We start from the raw sequence: 21,545 nt of genomic DNA, 5'->3' as shown, positions 1-21,545 counted from the left end.
TGTCTTTCCCCCACATGTCTGTTTACCTATGTTTTATTGACTATGCAAAGGCATTCAGTTGTGTGGATAATAACAAATTATGGATAATGTTGCGAAGAATGGAAATTCCAGAACATTTAATTGTACTCCTGAGGAACTTATACTTAGACTAAGAGGCAGCCATTCAAACAGAACAAGGAGATACTGCATAGTTTAAAGTCAGGAAAGATGTGCATCAGGGTTCTATCCTTTCACCATACTTATTTAATCTGTATGCTGAGGAAATAGTCCCAGAAGCTGGACTATATGAAGAAGAATGGGGCATTAGGATTGGAAGAAGACTCATTAACAACCTGAGCTATGCAGATGACACAACCTTGCTTGCTGAAAGTGAAGAGGACTTGAAGCACTTACTGATGAAGATCAAAGACCACAGTCTTCAGCATGGATTATACTTCAACATAAGGAAAAAAAAAAAAATCCTCATGACTGGAAAAATAAGTCACATCATGATAAACGGAGAAAGGATTGAAGTTGTCATGGATTTCATTTTACTTGGATCCACAATCAACACCAATAGAAGCAGCAGTCAAGAAATCAAAAGGCACATTGTGTTGGGTAAATCTGCTGCAAAAGACCTTTTTAAAGTGTTGAAAAGCAAAGAAGTCACCTTGAAGACTAAGGTGCTCCTGACCCAAGCCATGGTATTCTCAATTGTCTCATACGCATAAGAAAATTGGACAATGAATAAGAAAGACCAAAGAAGAATTGACACCCCTGAATTGTGATGTTGGCTAAGAATATTGAATATACCATGAACTGTCAAAAGAATGAATAAATCTGTCTTGGAAGAAGTACAACTAGCACATTCCTTAGAATCAAGGATGGTGAGGTTACATCTCACATACTTTGGACATGTTATCAGGAGGGATCAGTCCCTGGAGAAGGACATCATTCTTGGTAAAGTAGAGGGTCAGCAAAAAAGAGGAAGACCCTCAATGAGATGGACTGACACAGTGGCTGCAACAATGGGCTCAAGCATAATGATTGTGAGGATGGGGCAGGACCTGGCAGTGTTTCATTCGATTGTACATAGGGTCACTGTGAATCAGAACTGACTCGACACTACCTAACAACAAGGATGTTTTTGTTTGCTGTGCAAAGCCTAGTTGTTCGGTAAAGAATTTTGCAAACTAACAACAGCCACAAAAATCCCATAACCTTTTCAGTCATACTGTTTCCAAATGAGTTCAATTTATATGACAAAATCATTAATTCATCTTGATTATACTCCAAATTATCACTATGTTAAGATCATAAGGCCATAGTGTTGAGGGTCTCATTAAGAGGAAAACACTGTTCCCTCAAAATTCCTTAAGATTAAGGCTTCTAATTATCCAACATTATACTACAAGTCATATTTTTACCCAAGATAAATAATTCAGAATTTTATTTCAGTTTTTAAGCATTGATTGTTGAAGGACTTCTAAGAGATAGAATGTGTCTTGTGTTTATATTAATTGGTATTTATATGTATACATATATATTTTTTATATATACATATATATATACACACACACATACTCACACACACACACACACATTGTCATGGATTGAACTGTATCCCCCCAAAATGCCTGCCAACTTTGTTAGGTCATGATTCCCTTGTATGATTTTATGATTGTCTACCATATTTGACTCAATGGCAATGGGTTAAATGGGTTTCTAACATTTTATCATCTGATGTGACTTCCCTATGTGCTGTAAATCCTACCATTTTGATGGTAATAAAATGGATTAGCAGCAGTTATATTGATGAGGTCTACAAGATTAGGTGGTGTCTTAAGCCATTCTCTTTTGAGATATAAAAGAGAGTAGCAAGCAGAGAGACATAGGGACCTCATACCACCAAGAAAGCAGTGCCAGGGGCACAGCACATCCTTCGGACCTGAGGTTCCTGCGTTGAGATGCTTCCAGGCCAAAGGAAGACTGATGGCAAGGACCTTCCTCCAGAGCGGAGAGAAAGAGAGAGAGAGGAAGCCTTCCTCTGGAAGCAGCACCCTGAATTCAGGCTTCTAGACTACTGGACTGTGAGACAATAAACTTTTCTTTGTTAAAGCCATCAACTTGTGGTACTTCTGTTATAGCAGCACTAGATGACTAAGACACACATTTAAAAAACCCATTACCATCGAGTCAATTCCAACTCATAGTAGCCCTATAGGACAGAGTAGAACCACCCCATAGGTTTTCCAAGGAGCAGCTGGTGGATTCGAACTGTCAACCTTTTGGTTAGCAGCCAAGCTCTTAACCACTGCATCACCAGGGCATATATCTATATAGAGATATATATAGATATATATCCCTACTCAATAGTAGGAAAACCTGGTGGTGTAATGGCTAAGTGCTACAGCTGCTAACCAAAAGGTCAACAGTTTGAATCCAACAAGCACTCCTTGGAAACTCTATGGGACAGTTCTACTCTGTCTTATAGGGTTGCTATGAGTCAGAATTGACTCAGTGGCAATGGGTTTGGTTTTTTTTTCGTCAATAGTATTAATAAGCATTTCTTGTATATTCAATTGTAACTTGCAAATATATCTTACTGTTATCCTAGTTTATGTCAGTATAAAAATGTGACACCATAATTTTATAAAACTCCCAGAGATGAGAAAGATAGGTTCAAAGAAAATAAAGATTCATTTTCCTACATCCTTCTCAATGAGTTGAAAATAAAAAAGGATATGTTGTTTTGATTCATTCACCTTCTCCCATTAATAATCTCATGTGCTAATCTCTAGACTTGTTACTGATGTTCTAATTCTTTCTTTCTCAAGTCTGTTCTCTGTCCTCACCACCATTTATTTTTTATATCATCTTTGTTGATTCCTTTGCTTCCAACATCTCTCTAAACCTACTTATGACTATGTTCTTCAGTCCCCAACACTCTTGATTTCTTAAGCCTCCTCACCACCCACCCTCTTCAAAGACATTCTCTAAACTCTCTTTTTCTAGAAACCCTATCCTAAACTCTGGAATGTACTGACAGTAGTCTCAGTAACAGAGGATACTTGCCATCTTCTGCTTTCATCAGGTAGATGATCTTAACCATAAACCCTTCTTTGGATTCTGTATAGTAGAGGCCCTGAGTTATCATAACAGCCAATCTCTATTGTTGAGCTTTCCTATAATTTTAGTAAATCTAAAATCACCTACTCCTATATATATATATTCAATTTTTTTTTTCTGATATATTGTCTATGATGATCTCCATAAGATTCCAAAGCATCTAGAATAAAAGCTGAAGATGTCGCGCTGGTACCTGATGCCCCAAATATTTCCAAAGATTTGGGCATCAGAAATCAGATGTTCGCCCCCTGCCCATGCACTCTTCCTCCTGAATCTAAGCAGCCGTGTGAGGCAGAAACCTGGAAGACACCATAGATTTCCTTTCTTCCTCACAAACCAGTCATTACTTTATGGCAACTGGCCTCATAAACTTACCTATTGATTAGTCCTTTTCTCTCTGATGAACATTCCGATTATACATTCTCAGCCTTTCCTAGATGAACAACTTAAATAATCTCCTTTCTGGTATTCCTACCTCTAGGTGGAAACCCTGGTGGTGTAGTGGTTAAAAGCTACATCTGCTAACCAAAAGGTCAGCAGTTTGAATCCACCAGGGGCTCCTTGGAAACCCTATGGGGCAGTTCTACTCTGTCCTTTAGGGTTGCTACGAGTCGGAATCAACTCAGCAGCAACATTTTTTTTTTTTTGGTACCTCTATTTGCACCCCATTGTAAACTACCATCCAGATTGACCTTCTGAATCTGATCAGTGTACACTGCTCAAAATTTTATCAATGCTTTCTTTGTGTCTAAATAAATAATCATGGACTAAAGGTGCTTTCTTCATAGCAGGGTGCCTCTTCTGCTATCCAGTCTCATTGCCCTCACCTCCTGCTACTTTGCATTTTAGGTTTTAGAAATATTTTTTTTAGTGTCAACCTTCTTGCCAGTATTGTCAACATACTAGTCATCTTTGTCTCTTACCAGTCCACCCTTGAATCAATCCCATAAGCTGCCATTATGTTCCTAGATCTAGCTTATTTAATGTTGGTAGTTGTTGTTAGGTGCTGCCGACTCAGTTCCAACTCATAAGGGCCCAATGTACCACAGAACGAAACACTGCCCAGTCCTGCACCATGCTCCCAATCATTGTTACGCTTGAGCCCATTGTTGCAGTCACTGTGTCAATCCATCTCACTGAGGATCTGCCTCTTTTTCTCAGACTCTCTACTTTACCACGCATGATGTCCTTCTTCAGGAACTGATCCTTCCTGACAATATGCCCAAAGTATGTAAGACGTAGTCTCGCCATTCTGGTTGTACTTAAAACTAGTATGAATAATAAAATTAAAACAATCCCGTATATTAGCAGGGCTGCTGCACTTGCTTTATGAATTTTGCACTGCACTAGAGCACCAGTTGAGAGTGGAATCTGACCTTCCCCGTGCCTTTTTCTAATTCACAAACTGGCAGATGAAACGCTGTAGAATGGTTTCATCACAAACACAAGATTTATAGGTTCAGCGGGGCCCAGCCTCTCCACTTTTTTTGTTGGTTGTTTTATATTCTTTCCTTTTGTTTTATTTGGATCCTGGCTTCCTCTCCTGTTCTACTCAACAGCTCTTCTAAAAGGGTAAAGCTCTCTACTAATCCTTGACACACTACTTTCCCCATTACATTCAAGAGACAATCTAGATTCCTTCTCTCCAAGAAAAATTGAGATTACTGGGAAAACTGAATTTTCCTAGATCCATTCTCATCTCCTTTCCTTCATTCTAAGGTAAAATTATAATATTTCTTCTTTTAAAATGTAATTATCTGTGTACTCTGAAGCACAGCAGCTCTTCTTATAAATCTAATCTTGTATATTCCATACCCAGTGAAGTCATTCTTTTTTTTTTTTTTTTAACTAGCTTTCTCATCCTAGGATATATATAAACCAAAAATCATCCTGATCATTTAAAATGTATAATGAAAAAGAAACAACAATTTAGTGGATTGTAAAAATGCCCACAATTCTCTATTCCTTCCACAAAAAAAGGGAGAGTCCTATTTCCCACCCCCTTAATCTGGGGTGGCCATATAATGCATTTTGGTCAATGTGATATTAGCAAACGTGTTACAAGCACTGAATTGAAAAGCACTTGCCCATTGGGCTTACTGGTCCGCTGGGTTTGGAGCATTGCCATGAAGTGAGTTAGCCCAAACTAGGCTATAAAAGGATGAGAGACTGCATTTCAGAAGCAAGTCAACCAGCCACCAGCCAACCCAGAAGGCAGTCACAGAACATGAATGAGCCCCAGCAAAGATCAGTGGATCATGACCCTGATCCTCCAAATCATCCAGCTGAACACAGCCCAAATTGTTGATCTGCAGATTTGTGAGCTAAATAAATGGTTGTTGTTGTAAAATCCTAAATTTGGGGGGTTATTTGTTAAGCAGCAAAAGTTAACTGATAAAAACACAAGTATACACACATATACTAGGACCCATGTGGATCCTATGTTTCCCATAGTTACCGGGCAGTGACACAGCCTTGCTTTCTTAAAGCAAAGAGGGCTTGAAGCACTCACTAATGAAGATCAAAGACTACAGTCTTCGGTATGGATTATTTACAAGATAAGCTTGTGAAGGGGAGGATCATTCACTCATTCATTACACGACATTTTATGAGCACCTACACTACAGGCATAGTGTTAGATGAAAAAACCAAACCCATTCCCGTAGAGTCAAATTCCGACTCATAGTGACTCTATTGGACACAGTAGAACTGCCGCATAGGGTTTCCAAGGCTGTAATCTTTATGGAAGCAGACTGCCACATCTTTCTCCTGTGGAGCAGCTGGTGGGTTCAAACTGCCAACGTTTTGGTTAGCAACGAGCAATTAACCACTGCACCCCCAGGGCTCCTCTGTGTTAAGTGAAGGAGACCAGAAGGTGAGAAAAAGATTTTTGTCATTAAAAGGCTCACAAATCTAACGGAGGGAGAAAGGTTCAAAAATGGCTACTGCAATTCAATACAACAGTATGAATAGGGTGTTTCATCATAAAATTGAAACTTAGGGATATAAGGAAGGTTTCCATGTCTGTAACCAGATCCAAATAATTTGTTGTAATCTCTTTTCTATGGATATTTGAAATCTAGGTACTTAATACCAGGAGCCCTCATAGCACAGTGGTCAAGTACTCAGCTGCTAACCAAAAGGTCAGCGGTTCAAACCCACCAGCTGCTCTGCAGGAGAAAGATGTAGCAGTCTGCTTCTGTAAAGATTACAGCCTTGGAAACCCTATGGAGCAAGTATTTAGCATATCTTTGTGCTAATGTCCAAATTCCCCAGAATTTCACATAAAATCCTCCTTTATTAAAATACCAGCTAATTCCTCTGACCTCATTTCCCATGTCCTCTCACGGTTCTTACATCCAAGATAAATTTGAACAAAATGTATAAGACCTCTCCCTCCCACATGTTTCTTACCCTGAACCCGAAAGCATGTTGCCATCTCAAAATCATTAAATACATCGTATGCTTGCCACTCCAAAGCAATCATTTGTTGAGAACCTACCATGGACCAGGTACTGTTCTAGATACTTTACATACATTGTCTCATTTAATCTGCACAACCAGGAAGGTTAATATTATCACCTCATTTTACAAATGAGGAAACCAAGGCATATGATTTCAAGCAACTTATCCAGTGCAGTGTGGATAGTACAGTTTTGTTATTCCCTGGCTTGTATCCTACATCTTCTTGTTCTACTTTTCTTCTCTTGACTAAATGCCTCCACAACCATTGTTTCAACTTATGTGAGGAGTATCTCCAGTCTCCACCTCTTTTCTGTGTTCCAGATTCGTACTTCCATCTCCTTTCTAGATATCACCATGTGGTGCCACCAAGGCATCTCAAAATCAACATCAGATTTCTTTTCTCTTCCTATCCTTTCCCAAGACCGGTTACTCTATCCTCAATTAACTATGCTAAAGTTAATGATGCTAATGTTCACCTAATTTCTTTGGCTAAAAACTTCATTTGTCTTTGATTCTTCCCATACAAAGTCAGTGAACAAGCCCAGTTAATTCTATCCCTTAAGATTCTTTATTCCCACTGTCACTGCCTTAGCACCATCCTTGATCATAGATCTTTCAGACAAATTGTTCTGTTTGTGTGTGCATAGTTACCTCTCTTTTAACTCTAGCACTATCCCTACGTAGGACAATTCCTTGACTTCTACATCAACTTTCAAGTTCAAAGATGAATTGATTTAACTGTGTATTTTACATAGCATTTTTATTTCTGATTTATACTTTAAAATTTAAGAGTGTTTAATAATTTTCTTAACACAATTTGTTTTTACTTGAACATGCTACTTCAAAGAAAGTATTTGGGATATATATATATTCAATCCAATATTTATATTCACTATGTTCAAAGTAATCTAGCAATTACTGCAGGAAACAGAAAATAAACATAAAATGTTTTAAAGTTTAATAAAAATGAATTAAACATGAAATTTACCTCTAAAGAGTTTACAATCTGCCCTGGTAGCACAGTGGTTGAGAGCCTGGCTGCTAACCAAAAGGTCACCAGTTCAAATCCACCAGCCTGGGAAACCCTATGGGGCAGTTCTACTCCTATTGGGTTGCTATTAATGGAATCGACCTGACGGCAACAGGTTTGTGTTTTTTGCAGGTAGATAAAGCATTTATTCAAATAGTCATAAGACAAACTAGAAAATGAAAATTATTATAAAAGAGGTACATAAAAAGACCGTCAAGGTTGTTTAGAGGGACAGTTCACTTTTACCTAATGAAACCAAGGCAGACTTTGTGGAGGAATCAATATTTAAGCTGGACCTTTAAGGATGACCAGGATGTGAACTTTTGAACATTTTTTCCTTGCACATATCTTTTTGAACCCTAACTATGTGTAAGACACTGCTTTAAAGTGCTAGGGATACAAAAATGAACAAGACACATCCTTGGCGTTAAGTTGTTCTCAGTTTAGTGAGAAAGAAAGATATAGCCAATTATTACAACAGAGTAAAAAAAGGGTTATAATGAGATTTTCACAAGAGATTACAAAATATAAGAAAATAACAAGGATGGAGGAAGAGTACTAACTCATCCTCAAAGGGGATGTCTCTAGGAAAAGTTATTACTTAAGTGGACCTTTGAGCACTAAGTAGCCACAGCCAAAATGGAAATAGCAATAGAGAAGGAGAGAAGTATTCCAGTAATCAAAAGCTCAGGGATGGAAAGGCATGAAGCATCTACTTTGGTAACAGTTCAGGATGCTGAAGAAGAAGGTTCAGGATGTGGATAGAAAAATTATTCACCGGTTATGGAAAGGTTAAAGGCCAGACTAAGCACTGAAGAAGGATCCCTGGTGGTACAATGGTTAAGCACTCAGCTGCCAACTGAAAGGTTGGCAGTTCGAATCTACCAGTGGATCTGCAGGAGAGAAGACCTGATGATCTGCTTCCATAAAAATCACAGCCTAGGAAACCCTATGGGGAAGCTCTACTCTGTCATATAGGGTCCCTGTGAGTCAGAAACAATTACCTGTTGTTGGCATCAGGTAATATAGTCATGGGATATTCTTTAGACTTTCTACATTAAATTTCCACTATTGACTACATTAAAATTCCCAGACTGCCTTTTTTGGTGTTCCTGTCATCGCTTTTGGGTTTTTGGGTCATCTCTTTAATTTATATTTGTGGATAACAGTCATCTCATTTTTATTTCATGATGACTTACTATTCATGACTCAAATGAGTAATTAAAGGAAATGGAGACAGAAGCAATGGCTGTTCCCACATATTTCAGAATCTAGTATTCCTCCATTATTGGTAATGATAATAATAATGACTTTTATAGGGTCACTATGAGTCAGAATCAGCTCAATGACAAGGGGTTTATTAATAACTTAGGCTGAGTTTTGCCTCTTTTTTGGAAGCTTTCATACTTTGAATTATAACCTGCTATGAATTTTTTTTTTTTTTTTTTTTTAGGGTCGCTATGGAATCGACTCGACAGCACTGGGTTTGGGTTTTTTTTTTTTATGAATTATAAGCTTTCATACTGTGAATTATAACCTACAACCCTCTAGCTTGACTCCTATGTATTTGGTCACATGAAAACAAAAAAAATTGGCTAACTCAGGAAAAATAAAATCTGTGAATTAAGGAAAAGAGTAAAATCAAAGACCCCAAAATTACTTGAAGAATATTTTTCTTTTTTCACTTATACTTGGTATCATCACATCAATATTTTCAACCATATGCTACATTAAACTATTCTCTACTGGCAATGAAAATCCCTATGTCACCAACTTGGTTATTCCATCATTTTTTGTGTGGCAAGAGAGAACAGTTTAAGCTTATCACAGCTCACTGTGAATACCTTTAACTGTATGATTAGAATATTTCCTACCAAGACCTAGATGAGGATAAAATTCACAAGGAAAAAATACTTTAATTCAGTAGCCTTGGGTGGGAGTACTACAGTAAGAGTCTCCCATTACCAGAAGGCCACAAACATGGTCCTTGGATGCTTGAAGGTAATATAAATACAGCATCATGAAGTGAGTGAAGGCTGTAGAAATAAAGTAGGATGGCACCAAAAATAAAGTGCCTAGTCTACCATTTTCCATATGTCTTAGTAGCACCAAAAGGGAAACTCACAATTAAAATTTTCTCCAAGCTACTTTGGTGTGTTTTCAAATGCCTGATCTAGGAAATCCTACACAAGATACCTCAGCATAAACTCTTGCTCATTGTCATGGAGTTTGAGCTATGCATCCCCTACCTACTCCCAAAGCCTGTCTCTACATTCCTGAAATTCTAACTATGCCTCGTGAGACCAAAACCAAAAACTAAACCCAATGCCTTCAAGTTGATTCTAACTCATAGCAACCCTATAGGACAAAGTGGAACTGCCCCATAGGGTTTCCAAGGAGCAGCTGCTGAATTCAAACTGCCAACCTTTTAGTTAGCAACTGAGCCCTTAACCACTGAGCCACCAGGGCTCCAGGCCTTGTGAAAGTCATCTTGTATTTTTTATTACATCAAATAGCCAGCCAGTAACAAAATCTTCCTGCTTTTTCCTTCAAAATGCCTCCTATCCCCACTCCTTTTTTATCCTGCCTTCAAAGATGTGGATCTTTCCCTACTACAACATAGACCCCCCCACCTTGAAGGCACTAATAATCTTGCCCCATTTCATGGAGACTGACCGCTCCCTGGTAGTTTCCAGGACCATAATGAACCAGATATTTTCCTTAAGCCATAAAGGACAAAATTATTTTCCTTATACATGCCTATGTCCTAGTTTATCCTTTCACTATGCTTTTCTAGTTTAAAATCAGTGTGTTATAACCAACTGATGTCTTCTCATTGGATCTTTCTCATGTTCGAAATGTGCTTCCTGATATGACTGGCTCACCAAGAGCTCTCCCCTGACTAAAGAAATTCCCAATATCAATCTTCTCCAAGAATCGTTCAAAAATAAGAGGTAAAATTTCCCCAAATCCACTCCAGCTAAATGTGTTACATATTCTCTTCAGTCAACTCACAGTATAATGGTATAATCTTTTCATCTTATGACTTTATTATTATGTTTACACTTTGATGACTTATGGTCTTGGGATTTTGGTTTTTTAATACATTTTTCTTTGAGCATTTTGTATGCCTTAAACAGGAAGACTACTGCAGACAGCCCAGGACAAAGGGTACACCAATACTTAATTTTTTTTTTTTTCATGTGGTGTGAAGACAAACCTACCTGCCCATGCTTTTGCTGAGGGGCTATTCCATGAGACATTTCAGGATGTGATGGGGCCTGGAGATCAGCCCCTCGTGTTTTCGGACGTACCGCATCAGAGGCCAGACTAGAAGAAATTGCTAGAGATTTGGGCCGGACAGCTCTGGAACCGCTCCCCACCGGGGAGCCTTGGTCACCTCTTTTGATTGTGGCTTCATCTTCCCCTTCAGAGTCCACAATAAAGACATATTCAGCTTTGAAGAGGTCACTTTGCTGCATTTCTTGAGGCTCGTTTGCTTTAAATCCCCTTCCTTGTAAATTCTTTCCACTGATTTCTAAAGGATAAGCAAATGTCCCTCTGTCTCTCTCTTGTTGGCTTCTGGCATTCAAGGTCAGGTAGTCATTGGAATTGGACTGCAAAAGATGTAGAGAGAGAAAAGCATTGATGCGAGTGTGATAAATACTTCTTTTTGCATGTACGTTGTAAAGCTTAACTTGATTATAATCTTCAAGGACAAAAGTTTTTAAACCTATGCCGAAGACATCAGGTTGGCATCGAAAAGCTTGGGTAGAAGTTACCCTACCTCTTTGTCCTGGTCCAAGTTCCAGCAATTTATGGCTCAGAATCAATGTCAACAAGCCAATCTAACTGCCTCCAAAAAAACTATGATATGATTTTTTTTTTTATAAAATTTAAAAAGTAGCAATGTTTTCTATAAAGACATGGCCTGAAGGAGGCAATTTCATGAAATACATGGGAACTGGTCAAGGGTTCAGTTTCTGGGCAAGCAACCTGAATATCCTTTACAAACCAGCAGATGAAGGTAGGAAATACCATTGAAAGGTTCTAAAACAATATAAATCCCTCTAAAAGTCCAAGAGGAAAAACAAAACTGAATAAATGCATAGATATTCAGGCAATACAATCTAAGCTAACTGGAAAGAACTCAGGAATAGAACACACACAAAAAAAGAAAAGTAGGCATTTTTAGTACAAAGTATTTTTTGCTATATTATTTTAGGTTGCATTCATAATTCTTAAATCTTTCCCATCCAATTTTCTACTAATAAGCAGAAAGTTTACAAGCCCAGGACTAAACTAGCCTATCTAGCTACCAAAACTTCTTTTTCTAAAATGCTAGCAGCGGTAGACACGAATTGTGTTTAAAAGACCCGATGTCAATCTCCTGGTTTTGGTAATTATGATACAGTTAATATTGTTCTTTTCTTTGCAACTTTTTTTAAGTCTAAAATTATTTCAAAATAAAACATTAAATAAACAATTTCAACTGTGGTGCTCAGTTTGGTATGCAACAATGTGTGTGTTTGTGTTATGTGTGTGAGGATAGAATAGAAATCAAACCATTGATTAGATATAACTAAGCTGATTGTATACACCCAGTCCACACTTTTCAGCTGCTGCTGATGACATAGTCAAGATAAAACACAAACTGCCTGAGATAGGATTTCTCTGGCAATAGTTATTTCACATATTAAATTATAATATTATAAATCAACAAAAACCCAGATTGGTAAAAAGTTTAAATTAAAAGTTGTTGTGTGCCATCCAGTCAATTCTGACTTGTAGCAACTGTATAGGACAGAGTAGAACTGCCCCATAGGGTTTCCTGGGCTGTGACATTTACGGGAGCAGATCGCCAGGTCTTTTCTTCGAGGAGCTGCAGGTGGGTTCAAACCACCAACTTTTCGGTTAGCACTGAGCACTTAACCATTGTGCCACCAGGGCTCCTTAAATTAAAAGTATAAGAATTCAGACAGATTGCTTATGATGGAGAGTAGCAGAGTAAGTTAAAAAGCTGGCAAAAATTGACCTAGTTTTGCAAACGTCAAGACTGATCTAAAATATCTTCCTTCCCCCCAACTCCATTGTTTTCTATTCCTTTGCTCTGTTGTATTTTTTTCACAGCGTTTATCACTCCTGAGATTTTGCTATACACTTTTCACTTTTCTTCCTTTTCTGCCTCCCCGATACCGAATGGAAATCCTGGTGGCATAGTGGTTAAGAGCTATGACTGCTAACCAAAAGGTCTGCAGTTTGAATTAACCAGGCCCTTCTTGGAAACTCTAAGGGGCAGTTCTACTCTGTCCTATAAAAAAAAAGGGTCACTATAAGTTGGAATCGACTACACGGCAGAGGTTTTTTTTTTTTGGGGGGGGGGTTTGCAATACCAAATAAGTCATATGAGAAAATTTCTTATTCAAATCTCAGTCCACAGCACCAAGCACATAAAGTATGTTCAGTAAACAGTGATTGTTTAGCCTATTGTATTATAATATTGATCTGTTTAAAAATAGGAAGAAAAATCTTTAACCTTCTAAAGATGTGATTGTGGGTGTATCATTGCAATCAGTAGATGAATATCATAGTCCTAGAAAACTTTGGAGGCTTGAACAGAGACAGGTTCATTTATCATTCATAGGGCCTAAAAATAAAGAACCCTAACAACATATTGTATGAATTTGAGTACTGTTAGTGAGAAATTTCCTAGATGTACCTTATGTAGTATTCAGGGTTTTTCTGAAATAATTTGGCCTCATTAGTCTTTGGGAGTCCCTGGGTGGAGCAAACAGTTATTGTGCTCAGCTGCTAACAGAAAGGTTGGCAGTTCAAGTCCACCCAGAGGCACCTTGGAAGAAAGGCCTAGAGAACTACTTCTGAAAAATCAGACATTGAAAACCCTATGGAACACAGGTCTACTGTGATACACGTGGTGTTATCAAGAGTCAGAATAAACTGAAGCAATTGTTGGTTTTAGTGCTTTGAAATAAGATGGCAACATTGAAAATTCTAGGACAGCGAATATATTACTACCTTCTAGATAAGATGTTTTTGGATAAATAAGGTGAATCAGATTATTTTATCTACTCCCAGTTCTTTCGAGAATACCATAAAGTCGCTCCAGTCTCATTTTATTTATAATAAAACAATATTAAAATACATTGTGAAGAGAAAAAAAAATTATCCATAGTTTCATTATCCTAAGTCATTTTCAGGTTTTTGTTCATTTACTGTCACTTCCTTCCAGTCCTGATCTCCTTTTAGACAGGTGTATACAGGGTATAAATATAATTTTATAGCCTATTTCATCACTTAATATTATAAGGTTAATATTTTTCCATGGAATTACATAATCACCATAATTCTGATTTTATCAGGGTGATGCATTATCATTTCCTTAACCTTTCTCTAGTTGGTAGACTTTAGGTTGTTTCTATTTTCCCTAAATATTTTCCTACATAATTTTTTTTCTACTTTTGTACTATTTCCTTGGGATATATTTTCAAGAGTTAGATTATTCAAAGGTTATGAATAATCTTAAGACTGTGAATAAGGGTTTTTTCCAAACAAAATGTACACACATACAATGCTAGCTACAAAGTCTAAATGTGCCAGTATCTACAACCACCCCAACATTCGTCATTACGTTGTTTTTAATGTTGCTAATGTTTTATACTTAAAATAATACCTCACTGTTCTATCTTGTATTTCCTTCCAAGATTGAACATTTTCTAAATTTGCTTTTATTATCCTAAGAGACATTTCAGATGAGGGGAGGTACCAGGAAGCAGAAGATGTCACATGAATAACAAACAATAGGATGTCAGCTCAACAGGGTTGAGAATAATGCATGATAAAGAACCCAAAATTTGATAACATTTAGGCTCCCATTATATTTTTCATCAACCTTAAGTTTTACAATCATCTCGCCTTAAGCAGAGAAAATGAACATTCAAACAAATATCCAAGTCATTGTTTGATATAAAAGAATAAAAATAATCCTACCCTATTTATAGTTTCTGGGTTCTTTTCACTTGATTCCTCGGGAATTTTAACAAGGAATTTAGAGGTGTCAGTCAATTGAGAGTGGATTGGTAGTCTTCTGACAGTGGGAACAAATGTGAAGATCAGAGGTTTGGCTTCAGACTCACTCGAAGAGACCTATGAAATACATAATAAATTAGACTTTCAGTCTTGTCAAAGGTTTATCTTGACTTTATTCTCTACGTGCTATTTATCTCATTTATTTTGATAAATTGCTATTATACACGACTATGGTCATATATAAAGCTGCGAAAGAAAACAACTATAAAAATAGTTATAGTATTAGAACACTTTTTATGATAACATTTACCAGAGGAAGCAAGAGCACCCCAGGCAGATCCTGTGGTAGGGGATGGCGATAAAGCAGCAAGCTGGCAAAATGATCAGATGAAATATTATAGGGCATCTCTACCTCAGTAGGGTCACCGCAAAAGCAACATCTGGTCTTCAGTTTCAAAATTAACTTTAAACACAGAGGTAGAATTCTCGCCTTCCAAGCACCTCAAGTGCAACCACCACCCATCTTTCAGGGGAGGCTTACATGTTGCTGTGATAGTGAACAACTTTCACTGGAGGTTCCAGACTAAGACAGACTAGGAAGAAAGGTCTGGCAATCTACTTCAAAAAATCAGCCAATGAAAACCCTTTGGATCACAACAGTCTGATCCTATTGTGCATGTGGTCACCATGAGTCAGGGACAGCTCTACGGCAGCTAACAACAACAAAATTCACCCTGGTTACCAGTACCAGTTGCCATTAAGTTGACTCCAACTCATGATGACCCCATGTATGTCAGAGTAGAATTGTGCAGCATAGGGTTTTCAATGGCTGATATTTCAGAAGTAGATCACCAGGTCTTTCTTTCAAGGCACCTCCAGGTTAATTCAAAGCTCCAGCCTTTCATTTCACAGCTGTGCATGTCAACATTTGTAACACCCAGGGACTCTCAACTCTGAGTTAGCAGTCTCAATTTATTGACTCAGAATCACCAAACACACAAGAAAGTTTCAACATTTATCATTAATAAGAATGTTTAGACATGGATTTGGGGTACAATGTTTTGCTGTTCGGTGCCGTAGTCAATTCCAGCTCATAGTGGCCCTGTGTACAACAGAACAAAACACTGCCTGGTCCTGCATCACCCTCATAACCGTTGCTATGCTTGAGACCATTGTTGCAGCCACTGCGTCAATCCATTTCATTCAGGGTCTTCCTCTTTTTCGCTGACCCTCTACTTTACCAAGCATGATGTCCTTCTCCAGGGACTGGTTCCTCCTGATAACATGTCCGAAGTGTGTGAGACAAAGTCTTTCCATCCTTGTTTCTAAGGACCATTCTGACTGTACTTCTTCCAAGACAGGTTTGTTCTTCTGGCAGTCCATGGTATATTCAATATTCTTCGCCAACACCATAATTCAAAGGCATCAGTTCTTCTTGATCTTCCTTATTCATTGTTCAGCTTTTGCATGCATATGAGGTGGTTGAAAATATCATGGCTTGGATCAGGCATACTTTAGTCCTCAAAGAGACATCTTTGCTTTTCAACACTTTAAAGAAGATTTTTGCAGCAGATTTGCCCAAGGCAATACATCATTTCATTTCTTGACTGCTGCTTCTATGGGCATTGATTGTGGATCTAAGTAAAATGAAATCCTTGGCAACTTCACTCTTCTCCATTTAACAGTCGATAGATAATTCACAATAAACTCACAAAAAAAGCAGTAGTATGTCAACTTGGACTTTGTCCTAGTGACAACAGAGTACCACTAACACACTACGAACTGGGAAATGGCATAGTCATATTAGAATTTTAGATGGATAACTCTGGTTTTAAAAGACACAAGGTTAGAAACATAGAACGCCAAGAGCAACAGATTGAGGAGTAAATGAGAAGAGAGGAAAAGAAGGTGGTATTGTAAACTTATCTTTCAAAGAGTTTGGATGAGAAATGAAGAGAGGTTTAGGATTTGCTTAAAAATTGGATGTGGGGTATCAGAGTTAGACAAGAGTCAAGACGAGTACAAAACTTTTAACCCAAGTAACTGCAAGGAATTAGATATTATTCACTGAAATGAGGAAGACTACAGTTAAAGCTGGTTTGGGGATAAAGGTCAAATCTGATATACCCAATACACCAAAAAAAAAAAAAAACTCACTGTCGTTGAGTTGATTCTGACTCATAGTGACCCTATAGGTCAGAGTAGAACTATTCCATAGAGTTTCCAAGGAGCACCTGGTGGATTTGAACTGCATACCTTTTGGTTAGCAACTGTAGCACTTAACCACTACGCCATCAGTGTTTCCTTACCCAATACACATACATGTGGAAATATGGGTAGGGAAGTCTGGAGTTGAAAGTCTGTGGTGTAGATACAATTGTTAGGGTTATTAGCCTATGGATGATATTTAAAACCATTGGACTAGATGAAATCATGGGGGAATATGCATAAAAAAGAAAAAAAAGAAGCCCAAGACTGAACCTTACAGAATCTAACATTAAGCGATTCAACAGCAAGAAAGAACTGGTAAAGGTGGCTCAGATGTGTTAAGGAAAATGAGAAAGTCTGGAACATCGTTGAAACAATTGGAAAGAGGCCTAACCAAAAACTAATAAAAGCATCAACACACCATACAGAGGGCCCAACACAAGTGTAAAATCCATGAATTGTAGTGAAATGATTTACTTGGTTGTTTGATATTCTCTCCAGGAATGCTCAACTGTCTCTTATAGGAACAGAGAAAGTGTAATTTGTAGCATTTATAAAGTTGATATTTGGAGGTGATTTTGGGAGAAGGATATGAGGGCAAGGAAATTGAGGGTACTGGTAAAAGCAGAGCAAATAATCAACTACGGAGGTCAGTATGGACAGATAGGGAAGAGGGACCCTAGGATCAAGGGACCACTAGTCTCTGTTGTTCAGAAAATAGATCTGATCAGATGGTGAGTGTATGAGATGACTGCTTGGTGGTCACAGTATGATATGTGAAAGCTTAAGATTTAAAAGTATGGTAATTCTAGGTGGTTACAAGACCGAGGCTTTGGCCTTTAGACTGAGTATCTGAGATACAAGGAAAGGAAGAGCACTGAGTCTGAAAGGCCAATGAACTATGAGACAAGAATGTTGACTGAGTTACCCATGTGAAGACTAAAGATACACTGGGTGATGACAAGAATGGGCTAGAAAGAGAGACTGACACCATGGTGGTACAGTCTTATATAAATGTGAGGCTGGGGTCAGAAGGTACAGGCTAGAATGGCTACCTGGGACACTAGATTATCAATCAGAGATTTTCTTTGCAATCATGAAATCAAACAAAGAGAGCCGGAAATCCTTGTAAGAGATTTCACCCAGGTTCTAGAAAGGCTTAATAAACTCTGGACCAATTATTAGAGGATATAATTGTCTATTAACTGAAACACCTATGCCTTCTAGAGACAATATATATTCCTTGCTGTTGTTGGGTGCCATTGAACTGATTCCAACTCATAGCAAACCCATGTGACAGGGTAGAACTTCTCCATAGGGTTTTGTAAGGTGTAATCTTTATGGAAGCAGATCACCAATTCTTTCTCTCTGAGTTGCTGGGTGGGTTCAAACTGCCAAACTTTCAGTTAGCAGCCAAGCACTTAACCGTTCCACCACCAGGGATCCTTACATATTACTTGTTGTTGTGTGCCATCAAGTAGATCCCAACTCATTGCAACCCTATATGACAGAGTAGAACTGTCCCATGAGGTTTTTTAGACTGTAATCTTTACAGGAGAAGATCACCAAGTCTTTTCTTCCACAGAGCACCTGGTAGGTTCAAACTGCTGGCCTTTCGGTTAATAGCTGAGCACTTAACCATTATCACTAGGGCTCCTAGTACCAGGGTTTCAAAACTGTTTGGTTCAGTTCTACCCCCCGCTGAGAATTTGCATTTCTAAAAAGTTCCCAGGAAGTTGTACATACGAATCACTTGGATGACTCCTGTTAGAAATGCAAATTCTCAGCAAGAGGTCAAAGGGGAATTAACCAGTTCCAAGCCCTGCCTACTACGTATTCCTCACCCTTTGCCTGTGGGAGTAGATTCCAACTCATAATGACCCTACAGGAGAAAGTAGAACACCGTATAGCATTTCCAAGGAGCAGCTGGTAGATTTGAACTGCCGACCTTTTGGTTAGCTGCTGACCTCTTAACCACTGTGCCACCAGGGCTCCATTTATTCCTTAAAAAAAAAAAAAATTTTTTTTTTTTTTTTTTAGGAGGTATAAAATACACAAACCCTTCTGAGCTGGGCTTCTGAGCCAACTTTCATTTTTCAGTAGTCTTTTTTTATCTTAAAGATATGTCATTATTTCCTCATCGCAGTCATGTCATATTTCCGAGATTGCAGTTTATCCTCAGAAAATAATAAATCAATGCTATCCTTTATCCTTTGTAGAAAGGGGCATTAGATTCCTTGTAATTTAGGAAGCCCACTAGTCTTCTCAGCAATACACAATACAAGGCATTTTCTAGGCAGATTAGCGGTTTCTTTACATGACTAATCTCATCAATACCATGATGTAATAGAGAGTGGAATTGCTAGACGGTTTTGGCTAAAGGAGAGCCATGCTAGGGAATCAGTGACGGTAGTTCAGATAATTGGTTATAATATCTCATTTAAGAAGGAAAGAAGTCCTTTAGGAGTCAAGGAACAAGAGGTGAAATTCTGACCTTGTCTCCAGGCTCTGTAAACCTGTGTTTACCTCCCCAAATGATGACTGTTGGTCTTCTAGAGTTCTCTCCAAAAAAAAATGTAAATACTGTATGAAGGACTTCAGTGTAAGTGCCCCATGGCTATGTTAATACAACCATTATTAACAATAAGTATCTTTGCCTTCTAAAACATATCCAATGATTAAGATTTGCTTCTTCAAAAATCTTGCACATTTTTTATAATTCAATAACACTTAAACCTCTAAAACATAAACAGATCTCAATCATTGACCTATCACAAACTGTGGGCTTTTTAGAGGTTAATAGCTGTAACTCTAGTTAATAAAATGGAAATGAAGTATGAATGAAAACTGATGCTTTAATGAATAAGGCGTGCTTTTACAGCAACGCCACACATGGACAATTGTGGCAACTAAAAAGAAGCAAAATCATTTCCTTCTACTTGCTTGTTATATTTTCCTACAGAAACGTTTGTATCCTACAGAAAATTTCTTCACCAGCACAAGGGAACAATTTCAGATTTTAGTTGAGCCAATACATGGTGTCATTCAGGAAAAGAACAAAAACAGAAAATCTAACAGAACTGAAGACTTCATCCTCCTGCTGGAGAACAAGATCAGGGGCGAATTCCCATCCACACACACATATCTTAAGAAGAACAATAACAAAAAGGGCAATAGTTTGATATTCGATTTTAAGCTAGTGGTGCAGCGTTAGCTGGGGCTCTTCTCGTTAGTTGATTTTACCTAGCATCCTCTTGTCTTATCAAGGATCTAATGTTCACGTGCACACAATTTCAGTTGGGTGAGGATTTGAAATTACACTAGCCCCACTATGCAACATTCAGATGAAGAGTCACATGTTAACAAGTAGGCTGTCGAATCCCTCACTCAGGAAAGAAAGGATATTTGCTATTTACTGCATACTGTGGCCAAGATCCAGTGGAGACCAGAAATGAATTGCTATGGTGATGAAAAATCATTTTCTACACAAAGCAGAAACAGATGCCTGTTAATAACATTGCACTTGTTAAATGCCATTTAACACTTTCAGTTGTCAGTGCCGATTAAACATCTCAGTTCCTATCCCTTGGGAAACTATTTTAATAACAGAAATTAGAGCTGACGGGATTAAAATCTTTTCCTCAGTATGATTTGAAGTGCTCAAAACCTCTAAGACTGTCACCTTTTCACCGGACAGCCTAAAAATACTTCGAGAAATTCTTTTTCCCCATGCCAGGCAAGCTAACTGCTCCTTTGCTCAGTTTTGGGCTGTAATGCCTTCCTCTCTTATATTTCCTTAGAAGTTGCCTCCCTTCCGATGTTGACACCCACACTCACAGATGGCCACTAGCCTCCTGTTGAAGAGAGTCATTGCAGGGTATCTTAGCATCAACACTATTTTGAGGGCAGTCCTGAACATTTTCTTTTTCTTTGATGGCCCCCTAAGCAATTTTATTTTTTTTGTCTTTACCAGCTTGTCCTCACTACTAACTGCTAGATAGCATCCCATTTTGCTCCATAGTCAAATTTATCTATACCCAGGAAGCACTCCCTCAAGCCCTCTTGCAGCAAACACCACCAGCACAGTGCACTACCTTTAAAAGTGATTGAAAGCATGAAGGAAAGACTTCCTTTTACCTGGGGTGTGGTCTGAAAGCTCCCTGCTAAGATGCACTGGTTCATTTGGAAGTAATTGTTCCCGTAGTCACTCGGAAGCCCCTGTGCTGGAAGCATTGATTCATCACATAACGGCGTGAGCAAACCAATGACTGAGGTGGGAAGGGAGCCTCTCACTAAAACAACACACACACTCATGCAGAAAAAAAGGAATTCTAAAAAGAGGTAAAGTAGAAACCGCCCTGGATAGGAGAATTTTGTCAGCTCCAAAGTGTAGATTTATGCTTAGACCATTTTTAGACTTGGAACTTCATGAGAGGTCATATGGACTGCTGAAATGGAATCAGGGGAAGTACAAAACCTCCACCTATGTGTCTTTGCCCTCTTTTCTTTTTATGCATGTACGGTATTCCAATTATATACTCTGTGAAAGGAGACGGAAGCCAGATTGTGCAGCAATGAGAAGCTGATTGAGGTGCCCCAGCGTCTGCCAATCTTGATGATCAGTCGGTCACATTCCCAGGGAACACTTAGAAGTACAAATACATGCAAACACTGTGGCTAAATAAAG

At 38.3% G+C, this 21,545-nt stretch overlaps 1 protein-coding gene across 7 annotated transcripts in view; it reads right to left on the bottom strand.

Annotated features, from left to right (window-relative positions):
- The window catches only part of MLIP (muscular LMNA interacting protein), a 332,606-nt gene that overhangs the window by 124,967 nt on the left and 186,094 nt on the right, over nucleotides 1-21,545 (bottom strand). For 6 of the 7 annotated variants that reach the window (XM_049894527.1, XM_049894535.1, XM_049894533.1 and 3 more), the window contains 2 exons: nucleotides 14,612-14,767; nucleotides 10,828-11,220 (listed from right to left, as the gene is read on the bottom strand). In XM_049894527.1, coding sequence (XP_049750484.1) covers nucleotides 10,828-11,220; nucleotides 14,612-14,767 — 549 coding nt within the window. Of the gene's footprint in view, nucleotides 1-10,827; nucleotides 11,221-14,611; nucleotides 14,768-20,995; nucleotides 21,110-21,545 lie in introns of those variants that run through there. The other variant, XM_049894548.1, reaches the window with a different exon arrangement.

The sequence above is a fragment of the Elephas maximus genome, chromosome 1 (genome assembly GCF_024166365.1).
Source record: "Elephas maximus indicus isolate mEleMax1 chromosome 1, mEleMax1 primary haplotype, whole genome shotgun sequence".
Lineage (NCBI taxonomy): Eukaryota > Metazoa > Chordata > Mammalia > Proboscidea > Elephantidae > Elephas > Elephas maximus.
The sequence above is the reverse complement of the archived record's forward strand: the minus strand, read 5'-3'. Positions and strand labels throughout refer to the sequence as shown.